Source organism: Hyperolius riggenbachi, chromosome 7, assembly GCF_040937935.1.
Source record: "Hyperolius riggenbachi isolate aHypRig1 chromosome 7, aHypRig1.pri, whole genome shotgun sequence".
Taxonomy (NCBI): Eukaryota; Metazoa; Chordata; class Amphibia; order Anura; family Hyperoliidae; genus Hyperolius; species Hyperolius riggenbachi.
Genome location: NC_090652.1, coordinates 86,900,397 through 86,914,455, shown reverse-complemented (window position 1 = coordinate 86,914,455; position 14,059 = coordinate 86,900,397). Strand labels below are relative to the sequence as shown.

At 47.2% G+C, this 14,059-nt stretch overlaps 1 protein-coding gene across 1 annotated transcript in view; it reads right to left on the bottom strand.

Annotated features, from left to right (window-relative positions):
- ERN2 (endoplasmic reticulum to nucleus signaling 2) overlaps nt 1-12,452 on the bottom strand; it is a 101,645-nt gene extending 89,193 nt beyond the window's left edge. Inside the window, exon 1 of the mRNA XM_068244251.1 lies at nt 12,186-12,452. Coding sequence (XP_068100352.1) covers nt 12,186-12,242 — 57 coding nt within the window. The 5' untranslated portion in view covers nt 12,243-12,452. The remainder of the gene's footprint in view (nt 1-12,185) is intronic.
- Between the last annotated feature and the right edge of the window lie 1,607 nt (nt 12,453-14,059).

Sequence of the window (14,059 nt, the reverse complement as noted above, 5' to 3'; positions counted from 1 at the left end):
GGCTGGAGGGATTCGGACAGACGCGGGTACAGAATGAGTCCAGGGGGCTGCAAGAAGTCCCAGGTAAATTAAACTATTTTTTTATTTTATAAAAAAAGTGTACCCAAACCAAAGCTCAGGTCAAAAATATCACATACTAAGTTGAGAAGAGGGAAGCCTCTGGATCCTGTAGAGGCTTCCCACAGCGTCCTCCATTGCCTCTAGGAAGTGTCCAATAAAGTTGGCTTTTACTTACTTGAGGCTTCTTCCAGTCCCATGAAGTTTGTTGGGTCCCTCTTTGTCCTGTTCCCCTCTGCTGTCAGCCCCGTCAGCGTCCAAGACCCATGCGGATGTGCTGTCCTGCCCACACACCTCCTCGCTCCCATATCCAGGACTGTTCTGCGCAGATCGTGGAGGCACTTTGCAGGGATCACCATGTGCATAATGGCGCTGACTTGCGTTAGATCATACATGTCAAACTCCGGCCCGTGGGCCAAATCGGGCCCTCGGAGCCATCAGATTTGGCCCTCAGGTGGTTTCCTCACTTTGCATTATGTTTGGCCCACTGTAGACCACCAGAGAATCAATATTGGAGGGACAGACCTAAATCACCAGGAAAGCCATATGGGGATGGGGAAAGCACAAGGTGCCAGTGAATTGCATAGGAGAAGGAGGGGGCCACTAGACACCAAGGAACTGTATAGGGGAAGAAGAGGGCCACTAGACACCAGGGAACTTTACAGGGCAAGGAGGGTGGCACTAGACACCAGGAAACTGTATAGGGGATGGAGGGGGGCTATTAGACACCAGGGAGAGAGAGAGGTAGCCAATAGACATTGAAGTTGGCCCACAACTTGGTCCCAGAGCTCAATTTCAGCCCCTCGTTGTATTTGAGTTTGACACCCCTGCATTAGATGTACAAGGACCATGAATACCCAAAATCGCGCACACATTCTGTTGTGTGGAAAAGGAGCCTCAGTGTAAGCTGAAGAAAATCAATAATATAAATATAAGTGAATTGCTGATCCGGGCTGTGGAGTTCCACAGTACATGTCAGAGCCATTCAAATAGAAGTTTGGCAGTAAAGATAAGCTAATCTGAACAGTTAACAAAAGTAAACACAGAGCAATGAAGCTGAAAGCCATGAACAGGAACCGGCTACCCAGCTGCCAAGAGGCATATTTAGCTACAACAGGATACTGTTGCCCTAACATACATATCGGATGCAAAGGCTGAATCCTTTGGGCCCGTTTCCACTAGAGCGTTTCCTGCATGCAGATTTGCATAGTCAATACAAGTGGATGGGACTGTTTCCACTGGTCAGGATTTCTGAGCGTTTTTCTGTGCAGAAAAAAAATCTGCACGGCAGAGCCATCAGAATTCGCATACTGCTATGCGATTCGCATACAATGTATTTAATAGGAAATTCGCATGCAGTTTTGTTATGCAAATTTCCATGCGAATTTGCATATGATTTCGCATAGAAACATTTGAAAAGCACACAAACACTGCCATTGTTAAATTCGCATAGTCATCCATGAGAAATCATATGCAAATTCGCATGAAAATTCGCATACAACCGCATGCGAAATTCACATCCAATTGTTTTCCGCAGCGATTCCCACCGCACAAGTGGAAACGGGCCCTAACTGTTTTACTTACATTTGATCCACAGTTTCATTATTAATGCCCTTTCCAGGTTCACTTTGTATTATACAAATGCCTCTCTCTAGTCATGTAATCCAAGTGTGAAGTAGCCTCCAAATCCCTCTTAAAGGGGAACTGAAGTAAGAGGTATACGGAGGCTGCCATATTTATTTCCTTTTAATCAATACCAGTTGCCTGGCAGCCCTGCTGGTCTATTTCTCTGCAGTAGTATCTGAATAACACCAGAAACAAGCATGCAGCTAGTCTTGTCAGATCTGACTTTAAAGTCTAAAACACCTGATCTGCTGCATGCTTGTTCAGGGGCTATGGCTAATAGTATTAGAGGCAGAGGATCAGCAGGGCTGCCAGGCAACTGGTATTGCTTAAAAGGAAATAAACATGGCAGCCTCCATATCCCTCTCACTTCCCCTTTAAAGCCCATCCACACGGCGTACAAATGTCTGTACAGACACGTGTCACGTGATAGTTAATTGGTGTATGCTGTGAGCAACAAATGAGTCTGCAGACAAGATCTTGTTCAAGCGATTAAACTGTTCAATCACTCGCTGCTTTTGGCGCGCAAACCATCATGTAGTCGGTTATTGTCCTGCTGTGTGTGCGCGAAAACCTTCTACGCTCTACGCAGTCCATGGCAGACAGCTTCCGTTGTGTCTTTCCGTTGTGTCTTTCCTTTGTTTGTTGTCACGTGTGTACAGTTTTTAGCGTGGGCGCGTGCGATACCATGCGAGGCGTGTGTATGCAGATTGTGGACGGAGCTCGGAGCCAGCGACGGGCATGGACAGGTAAAGCATACTGCACTGGGTGGGCACATTTTACATTAGGGTGGATGGGAAGGTGGTGGATGCGACGACACAATGCTGAATCCCAAGAGATTTCATGCTGAAAAATGCTGTGGTGTATGAGCAGCCAACAGATCTCTCTCTCTGATCAAATTTGATCAGAGAGAGATCTGTCTCTTGGTTGATCTGCTCATACTATACATCATCTAATGTATGGGCACCTTAAAAGTGCATACACATCCAATTGTGATTAGCCAGTGACTGGCCAATTCTACCACCTCCATGTTAGTATGGAGTAATTTGGAATACTATGAATACTATACCTAGAGTGTGTAGGTCAAGCTCTGAGGCTTAAGCAGGCCATAAATACATAGATTTTTACTGGCAGATTTGATCATTATGATGGAATGGTTATCTGCCACACAACAAGCTGCATCAATGGCAATTTGCAGCAATTCACGGCAAAAGTCAATTTGGCGGTAAGAGCAGGCAGCAGCAAGCAGTTACCAGGCAGCAGCAAGCAGTTACCAGGCAGCAGCAAGCAGTTACCAGGCAGCAGCAAGCAGTTACCAGGCAGCAGCAAGCAGTTACCAGGCAGCAGCAAGCAGTTGTGAGAGTTTGAGAGGCATTTCACTGCCTATCAACTGCCCGTGTAAAAAGGCCTAAATATATTAAAAATCTGTGAGCCGTGTAGAGGGGGGGGGGGGGGGGGGGGGGGGAAATCGGTCTCTGATAAGATTCAGATCAGAAAGCAATTGAACTTGACCCTTACTGTAAGGCAGTGGCGTGGAAATAAGGTTGCGACCGCATCTGGGCCCTTGGACCAGAGGGGCCCCGAGAAGCCCTTCCTCAACCACAGTATTAGCTCTCTATTGGTCCTGTGTTAGTAATATTCCCTTCTCATCCCATCCCTATAGATGCTTTGAATAGTAGTGATCATTAACACATTGTTTCCCATCCCCTTCTTGCACTTCTAAAGGTGCGTACACACATCGACTATAGTCGTTTGAAACGATCGTTCCCCTATCGTTTAAAAAAAAAAAAAAAAAAAAAGCATCCAACGACCATTAGGCTGGTTTCACAGTGGGACGTTACAGGCGCACGTTAGAGCAGCCTGTAACGCAGCCCACCGCACAGCAATGAAAAATCAATGGGCCGTTCACAGTGCCCACGTTGCGTTACACAACGTACTGCATGCATTAGACTGCTTGGGCATGCGCAGTAATGTTGGGGAGGAGCGGAGAGCGGCCGGGCACATGGCTAATTAATATTCACTGCACTCAGTGACGTGCAGTGTTTACTTCCTGGAGCGGCCGCTCTGTGCGGCGATTGGCCGGGCGGGACCTCGTGATGCCACATGCGCACAAGAGTACGCATCATGGGCGCCAGAGTGAGCTGCACAACGCGGCTCACTCTGACGTCCACCTTAGAGAGCACCAGGCGTTGCGTTAGGGGCACGTTATGCGACCATAACGTCCCCTAAAACGCAACGTCCTGGTGTGAAACTAGCCTTAAAGGAGTTATCAGGCATATTTAAACAAAATAAACGCTACTTACCGGGGGCTTCCTCCAGCCCCAAGGCCGCAGCTCCGTCCCGGTCCCTGGCGATGACGTCAGAGCGACCTGGAGGTCGCTCTGTACTGCGCCTGCGCGAGCGGCGCTGTCAATCACCACCACGTGGGCCGGAGCGGACTGCGCAGAGCTTCTTAGCTACGCCACTGCTGTAAGGATTAAGATTCCAGGACAATAAATTATTTTGAATTTATATAGCGCATGCATTTACTACCAAACCGGTTCCGTTCTGGGAGATTGTAAGTTGAATTTGTTTGCAAGTTGAGTCCCCTGTTAAATTATTTACTTTCAGACAACTTTTTTGAATGTGCTTTTAAAAAGTGTACCATAGTTGTCAAATAATGAAGATTTGATACTCACCCGCGGCTTCCTCCAGCAGCATAACCTCGTCCTGAGTCCCTCGCCGTCCTCCCGTGGTCTGCTGTTCAGCTGCGATCAGCCTTGGTAACAGGCTCAGTCACATCAGTCGTGGTCTTATGCAGATGCGCAAACCTCCCGCGCAGAAGACCACGACTGACGCAACTGAGCCTGTTATTGGGGCTGATCGCAGCTGAACGGCAGACCGCGGGAGGACGGCGAGGGACTTTGACGAGCTTATGCTGCTGAAGGAAGCCGCGGGCGAATATCAAATCTTCATCATTTGACAGCTCTGGTTTCCTTAAAGCTTAAAGAGTTTTGAACTACTTATAATAGTTTATACAACACTGTAACGTTACAACAAAAATAGGGAATACAAAAAAACCAGTATTGTATATTTTGTATATAAAGATAACAATGCATCTCTGAAACATAACATATAGATACAATTGTTCATCTTAACAGTTTGTTTTCCATTCAAGTTTGCTTTAATGCAAAGTTTATACATTCTTAGGATTGGGCCGTTCAAATCGACTTCCTACTGGTTTTTGATTGGTTCATTTCCAAGCTGGATACATTTTGCAAGCAAGCTGAAATCATTAGCCTGTTGCTGATCTTCAATCAAACAATCCGGTCACATGACTACACAGGAGCCAAAGCTCAAACAATGCAAGGTGAACTGGAGCAATCCATTTAAAACAATGTAAAAACTGACCTCCGAAATATATACGGTAAACACAGTAGCCTCTATTGGACACCTGTTTCCATTTTAGAAGATGTTGCATCACTCTTGCACAGCCATTTCTTCAGCACTTAAAAGTGAAGGAAATTCCAAGGCATCTTATGCACTGCATAAGGCTGTTACTGAACGATCCGCTGAGCGGATTGCTCAGAAACAGCCTTATCAGTCCGCCGACAGTGCGTACACACGCGCTACTGTCGCCTGAAAGTCCGCCCAGCGGGAGGGTCTGACGGATCCGTCGTTGGCGGCCGTAGTGCGTGTGTACGCACCTTATGCCAAACTGGTGCATCCAAAAGGAAACCAGGGGTGGGGTGCTTTGAACACCACGTGTCATCGACATACAATGAGTTTTATTTTGTTTGCCTATAATGGAAACCAGAGATGACGAATACTTACCGTTTTATACATACCTGGGGCTTCCTCCAGCCCCATGCATATGGATCGCTCCCACGCCGCCGTTCTCCACTGCCTGCAGCTCCGGTATCGGGTCCCATTACTTTGGCCAGTCTGCGCAATTGAAATGCACTCTCTAGGTAACTCTCCAGCGGCCACTGGAAATATACATAGAGAGCGCACTTTCTCTTGCGCAGACTGACCGAAGTAACAGGACTTGATATAGGAGCTGCAGGCAGCGGAGGACAGCGGCGTGGGAACAATCCATGTGCATGGGGCTGGAGGAAGCCCCGGGTAAGTATTCATCATCTCTGATACACTTTAACCTCTTCAGGACCACAGGCTTTACCCCCCCTAAAGACCAGGCCATCTTTTTGTAAAATGGGCCACTGCAGCTTTAAGGCCAAGCTGCAGGGCCGCACAATACAGCACACAAGTGATTCTCCCCCCCCCCCCCCCCCTTTTTTCCCCACCAACAGAGCTCTCTGCCGGTGGGGTCTGGTCGCTACCCCCATGTTTATTTATTTTTAACAAATGTTTTTTTAATAAATTTGTCTATTTTTTTTCTACTAAACCTGCCCTCCCTCCCCAGTACAGCGCTGTTGCAGATTGCAGCGCTGTACACTGTCTTTAGACGGCTAACAGTCTCCGAGCAGCGGCCGCCACTGGGAGAGCTCCCCTCTGCCTACCAAGCAGGAGATGCGCACGCAGCCTGCGCGCGATCTCCTGCAAACTGAAGCCCCAGGACTTTACGTCGATCGGTGTTAGGCGGTCTTAGGGCTGCCGTCGTGGCCCATCGGCGTGACGTGGTCGGCAAGCAGTTAAAGGGCAACTAAAGTGAGAGGTATCCGGAGGCTGCCATATTTATTTCCTTTTAAGCAGTACCAGTTGCCTAGCTGTCATGCTGATCCTCTGCCTCTAATACTTTAAGCCATGGACCCTGAACAAACATGCAGCAGATCAGGATAATAACATTATTGTCAGACTGACGAGATTAGCTGCATTCTTGTTTCTGGTGTGATTCAGACACTTCTGCAGCCACATAGATCAGCAGGACTACCAGGCAACTGGTATTATTTAAAAGAAAATAAATATGGCAGCGTCCATATCCTCTCAATTCAGTTGTCCTTCAAGGTGTCCAGTATAGCTAGCATAGTGTCCCAGTATAGCTAGTATAGTGCCCAGTATGGTTAGGTAGTGCCCCAGTATAGCCAGTAGAGTGCCCAGTATAGCCAGTAGAGTGCCCCAGTACAGCGCCCCAGTATGGGTAGGTAGTGCCCCAGTATAGCCGCCCCCCGCCGCTGTTACCTTAGCCGGCGGCCGCTTTCTCTCTTATATTCCTCTCTCATGCACCGGCCCTGTGTAAGTGATCCACAGCAGCAGCGCGCCCCACGGCTGCTGTGATGATGAGGGAGGAAGCAGTAGAGAGACAGCGTGGCTTCCTGTAGAGGCGATGTGTATCGCCGTTACTATGGGAAGCGCTCTCTCTCTCTCCTGCTTCCTCCCTCATCATCACAGCAGCCGCAGGGCGCGCTGCTGCTGTGAACCACTTACACGGGGCCGGTGCATGAGAGAGGAATAAAAGAGATAAAGCGTCCGCCAGAGGTAACAGCAGCGGTGGCAGAGGGGGGGGGGGGGAAAGGGCGTTGGTAGGATAATGGGGTAAGAGGACAGTCCCGCGGCACAAGTGCAAACATCCAACGGACCGGCAGTGGGCCGTGGACCGGTGGTTGGGGACCCCCTGCCAGTGTAACAAATACACAGCAATGAAACAGTTTCCACTGCATGTATTGTGTGCAGAGCGATCAGAGAATCTGCAGCATGCGGCAGGTTCTTGCCCGCCCGCATCTGCCTGCAGACCCCTTCATACACTTCCGCATCCGGAGATGTGGAAGTGATGCGGCCAGCAGCGGAAGTGAAGTGATGCGGCGAGGTAGCCGTATTCGCATCACTATCCCAGTGGAAAAGGGCCCTTAAAGAGGAACTTTAACCAGGGATTGAACTGATGTCATGACCATGATCCTTGATACAGTTTGCGGTCTGTGAACCTCGTTGCATTGTGGGAAATATTTTTTTCCACCTGCCAAGCAAGCAGCATCTACCTCTGTGCATAGAACTCTCGGTAACGAACATTCTGTACAGATCACCTGGCAGAACTGTACAGATCACCCTGAATGTAAATCAGGGAGAGGAAATATTTTACAATAAGCAAACACTGACTAAATCTATAAATAAATATGGTAAAAAATAAGCAATTCTATTATGTTATTTTCACTATAGTTACTGAATACAGATCAAGCACTGAGACCCTCTAGGCATAACCAGCTTGTCAGATAGGCTCTCATGGTCACGCTCCTGGTTGGGTGTATGAGCTGGCTGTATTGCGCATACACGAGTACAGAGCGCTTCAGCACCGTAGAACAAACCTGCTAGCACATGGCTTTCCACTGCTTAGTTAAGTTAACTTTTCACCCTTTTTTTCCCCTTATAGGTTTTCTTTAAATAACAGTCAAGAGCAACCTGCGATAATAAGGCCCACTGTGCAAAAAAATAAAATAAAAATTAAAAAGTGCCATTCCCAGTGAGTGCAATAGGCTCAAAGACGTCACATACAGGAGGCTGTGGCGCTTGACCAAATGACAAAAATTGACGGACATTTAATGCTCCTATTCATCTCAATACACAATGGGGTGGATCCAGAGCGGTAAATACTGGGGACAGACACCAACAGCCATGCATCTGAGCCAGCCCTAAGCAGGTTTTAGGAAGTACTTGAACTTGTCATAGTCAATAGTTAACATTTTTTGGCATTAGAAAAATCATAGATCATTTTAGTTGACAGAATAGTGCATATTTGGAAAACATCTTCCATAAAGAAGCACCTGCGATAAAAAGGCTGACAAATACTGATTTAGGCCTGGTGCAGGCCTGGTGGAGAAAAAATGTACAGGTGGGTAAGAAGAACTTTCAGATCAAATCTTTCCTATCTTGTCAGACCGGTTTTGTCGTCTATGTCTTATTTTGCCCTTGCGGACGTTTCTATATTGGCCAAACAACCCGCCCCCTCAAAGTTAGAATCGGTGAACATTTGAGTGTAATGAAGTCTGGGAAAGGCTGTACCAGGCTATACACCCATATGAATGAGATTCATAGGGGTAATTGTAACGATGTGAGGTTCATAGCTTTGGAAAAAGTCGAAATGCCCAGAAGAGGGGGAAATAGGGAGCTGTTGCTTTTAAGAAGAGAAACTTGGGTTATATTACAAACTGAAGCGATGGGCCCCTTGGGTCTTAATGACAGGATTGAACTTTCATGTATGCTGGATCCATGAATTTTGTATTGGTAATTTATTAGGATTTTTGAATGTCTGTACCAATGTTTGCGACATGTGCATGTTCTGGTGTTTTCTGAGGCTGGTTCCGGTGGTTGCCCTTTATATGTTCGCATCGGGGTCTCCACTGATACATTGTCCCTTTTTCGTCCCACACCATGAGATACCCATAAATATAGGGAGTCTATGGCTTTTACTCGCTGGGTTTAACTTTCCTAGGTGATGGGGTGGTCTTTTTTGTTTAAGGGCCGGACCCCTTTGCCCAATACAATAGGGATAGTCATTTGGCTCTCTATGCTACCTATTTTGAAAAATTTTTTAGAAATATTTGGTAGCAGAGGTCGGTGGAGGCCCCGATTTGAACATTGATGGGTTAAGAGAGTTTTTAAGTCTTGGCCACAATCCATCTTAAGAAACGCTTAAATATTAGGGTGAATATCTAGTCAGCTGTTTCTTGACCAGCCGTCCTGGCTATTTGTTTTTAAAGGTGTTTTGTTTTAATTATCACATTGCACATTTAATACATTTTTGGGGACATGGGGGGGCGCTGGTGTTCTGCATGTGGGGAATGGATGGGCATGCATAATTTAGCATGCCCATTGCGTCCCTTTGGACGCATGTGCGCATAAGTGGATATGGGCATAATGATGTCCCCATCTAGTGGTGGTTTATCATATCCGTTGGATGCGTCTATTTGTATGCATTACGTGTGCGCATGTGCACCACCCCGCAGGCCGACACCGGAAGTGCTTCCCCAATGCCTCAATTGAACTCCTCATGACGCCGACGATTCCCCCGGAAGGGGCGGGGCTACTCCCCGCGATATCACGGAGGCTCGTCGAGCGCTCACATTGTGGAACGCAGCGTGACCAAGCGTCCTGTTGGACGTGAAACGGCCGTCGCCGATCCCTTCACACCCTAGGCACCCACCAGACCACTGCTACCAGCACCAGTATGTATATGCAACTATACTAATGTGTACACTGATGTTACCCCGTTTGCATGGATTTGTTCTGGAGGATTAAAAGGCGAAATTCACTTGAGGACATTAGTGCACGCTTCTGCTTCTTTATGTGCATAGGCCTGGTGCACACCAGAGGAGTTTTTGTGAGCGGTTTCAGTTTTTAAATCTGCTGCTAATGTTATCCTATGTGTCTGTGCACACTGGAGCAATGAGGTTTTGTAAAAAAACCCATAGCATTACATTGGGAAGAGCTTTTAGAGGTTTCAAAAGCTCTTCCCAATGTAATGCTATGGTTTTTTTTTACAAAACCTCATTGCTCCAGTGTGCACAGACATATAGGATAACATTAGCAGCAGATTTAAAAACTCAAAACGCTCTGAAAAACTCCTCTGGTGTGCACCAGGCCTGTGAATAGGAAAGTTCACACAAACCTTTTTTGGTAGAAAAATTACACATATTTATACAGATCCATACATCAGTAATGAAAGAGGGATAGATTTGGAGGAAAGAAGAGAGACGGCTAAACTGACTATACAGCCAGGGCTGTGGAGTCGGTCCAAAAATCTTCCGACTCCAACTCCGACTCCTCAGTTTCTGAAACCACGACTCCAACTCCGGGTACCCAAAATTGCCCCGACTCCGACTCCTTAGTCTAATACTTAAAGGGATACTGTAGGGGGTCAGGAGAAAATGAGTTGAACTTACCCGGGGCTTCTAACGGTCCCCCGCAGACATCCTGTGCCCGCGCAGCCACTCACCGATGCTCTGGCCCCGCCTCCTGTTCACTTCTGGAATTTCAGACTTTAAAGTCTGAAAACCACTGCGCCTGCATTGCCGTGTCCTCGATCCCGCTGATGTCACCAAGAGCGCACAGCGCAGGCCCAGTATGGTCTGTGTCTGCGCGGTACACTCCTGGTGACATCAGCGGGAGTGAGGACATGGCAACTCAGGCGCAGTGGTTTTCTGACTTTAAAGTCAGAAATTCCAGAAGTGAACTGGAGGCGGGGCCAGAGCATCGGTGAGTGGCTGCGCCAACACAGGATGTCTGCGGGGGACCATTAGAAGCCCTGGGTAAGTTCAACTCATTTTCCCCCGACCCCCCTACAGTATCCCTTTAACAGGGCTGTGGCTTTTGTACAAAAATCATGCGACTCCGACTCCTCAGTTTCTGAAACCATGACTCAGACTCCAACTCCGACTCCGGGCACCCAAAATTGCCCCGACTCCACAGCCCTATATACATCTAGCAATTTTGCGGGCCAATCAACTATCCAATTGAATGATTTTATCAAACTGGATGAAAATTGGTGCCGCCTGCAACGAGCATGCCTAATCGACAATTGAAAAGATTTTGGGCCCAAAATGGTGTAACGTATTGATCAAGCATGCTGGAAATTCTCAGTCCGCCATGGTCGATCGGGTGTGTGGAGGTAATGGCACACAATATCACGATGACCGGTGAACATGACACACCCCCCAGCGGCTGTTTCCCCAAATGTAAATGTGCCCCCATGGTTCACGCACATTGGAAATCTCACATGCTCCTGCTGCAGTCTCATCTGCTGTTTCCCTTCTCGGTGAGGACACCGAACAAGGCAGTAATTCCGCAAAGCTGGAGCAGGCCAGATTACGATGGGCATAAGGGGAGGGAGGCACATTTACATTTGAGGGGACTGCGGCCAGGCGGCATCACAAGGCCAACAGTGGTGGTGTATGGGGAGCCACCAGATCTCTCTCCAATCAGAAAAAGGTGGCCACTAACGGCCCAATTTCTAGTGAAAAATCGTTAGAGGGATCCGAAATTCTGATCTAAATAATCTCTGTTGATGGGCACAATAGATTACAAACGATTATAAAAATAGTTGTGCTGTTGGTTGTGATAGATAGGAAGCAAAGATTGGTTGGTTGATGGTGTAGTGAACGATTCAGAATTATCTGATCTCTCGAACGATTTTTCACTAGAAATTGGACAGTTAGTGGCCATAATGGGATCCAATCTTTTTCATCCAATCTTACTAAATCTATGTAGTAGAGTATACAAGGCAGTCCCTTATATTACATAGAAATGGTAAGATTGGATCATTAGTGGCCACCCTTATTCGATCTGCCCATACGCTACATGAATGGACACCTTTTTGCCAGGCAATTAGGCTTTTAGTACTGAATGTTACTTTTATGAATACGACAATCAAGTATCATTACTCAAAAGTAAAAAAATTGCACTCTTTTTCAGGCAAACTGACAATTGTTCTCCCTTTCATAAAACAAATGCACTTTCATTTAGTACAACATATTTATTTATAGCGAACCTCTAAAAGAGGGATTACATAGGAAAGAAGCAGAGAGGGGGGATTGGGGTCCCCACAGAGCAGGGGCACAGCTAGGATGTCAGGGACTTACCTGCAGCACAGGTGTGATGCACATGGCGAGGGTCAGCCAGAGAACAAGGTGCTGCATGTTGCTGGCTGGGTGAGGGGTGACAGCTGGAGGGGGGTCTCTGGGGTTCTGCTCATCCTCACTGGAAGTGGGTGTTGCGGTGACAGTGAGTCTCCATAGCGAGGACAGTGGCAGTTTCTGGTCCTCTATACAAAGTCTATGGGCGCCCAGTTCCGTCTATCAGGCGGATCTCTTCTGCTACAATAATATTTCTCCACCTGTCGGAGTCCAGAGGCTTCCCCATTGAGTCAGCCAATCAACAGGGTGGCTCTTACCATACGGCCAATCAGGCAAGGAAGGGGCGTGGCAGGCCGGCACCCGGAAGTGCGCTCTGTGTTGTTGGAGGACACGTGGAGCCGAGGACGGGAGTGCGATCATCTGATATAGCGGAGTGAAGTCACAGCTCTCAGAGGTGTTTGTGGAACCGGAAACGGACTGATCGGTCTATAATATATCATCTGCGTAGCTCCCACTTGTGCTTTTTCGGACTGACAGGCCCTCTTCGGGAACTAAATCCCTCTGTCCCTCTTTTTCCCACATTTGACCCTCTTTTAGGACTCATGTACAAATACAGATCTATGTAAATATATATATATATATTTCTCTCTGAATTGTTTTTAAGTTGAAGTTATACTTTTCTATTATTTTCCTATTTAAATTTATATATTTCTTATTTTTAAACTATAACATGCAGGAGAACTAATGATGATAGAGAGGACCAGTTTGGTCTGAACTTTAAAACTTTGTCTTTTGCTTCTAAATACTTTATGGTATCAGTGACTAGGGGTCTGGTGGTGGGGGCATGATATGGGTGTTATCTAAAAGAATTGGGAGTGCAGAAAAGCAATAGCAGGCTGTACAGTAGTGTTATACCTTATTACACAGCAGAAAAGCATTACAATGAAACAAGGGCCAAGGCAACATTTGCACTTCTCCATGATAGTCTTCCTGGTAAACTGATGTGGGATTGAGGTCAAAGAAGGTGTAGTCGGTCCTCAAGACACACTAGGCCCTAGACACCTGCCTAGGTTGCCATGTGGATGCTACTGCTGTGTTACACAGGCCACTTTAAAGTTTGCGTAGACAATAGGATTGGTAAATAAGAATAACTAAGAGTTGACTGAAGCTGTCTGCAAATGTATGCAGCTTGGAAATGGATAGTATGGATGCACTCAGGGCCGGGCCGAGGCATAGGCTGGAGAGGCTCCAGCCTCAGGGCGCAGTGTAGGAGGGGGCGCACAATTCATTCAGCTGTCATTCCTAATTGTGTATGAAGCAGAAAGAAATAAGAAAAGGGGATACATAGCAGTGACTGCAAGCCAGATAAGTAGATATTAAGGTGTTGGGGAGGTTGTGGGCCCTGTGGCCCTCTTAGTCTAATAGCAATCAGTGTGTGACAGCTGGGGTGGGAGGGATGGAGGGGCGCACTTTGGTGTCTCAGCCTTGGGTGCTGGAGGACCTTGTCCCTGCTCTGGATGCACTAGGGGACACAAGTACTTCTGAAGGCTGCTGAGGAGGGACAAAGAGGCTAGTCTAGTTTAGGGTGCCCAGCAGGAAACCTCATAGGGAAAATCTGGTAATGTGATTGGGTGGGTAGCACCAACAGGAACTGCTATGTTTCAGATAGGTTGTCGTAAACTAAGCCCACACCATTCAGCCAATCACAACATTTTGTGCTGTAGAGAGCGCTGTGATTGGAGGTATTCACCCAAGCTGGTTGTAGAACTTCAACAGTGCTCAGTGCTGAAACAACGGGATGGAGAGAGGACTGGGAAGGCTCTATGCTACACAGAGCCTTCCCTCTCCATAGGTAAGATACTATTTTTTTTTTTTTGTTC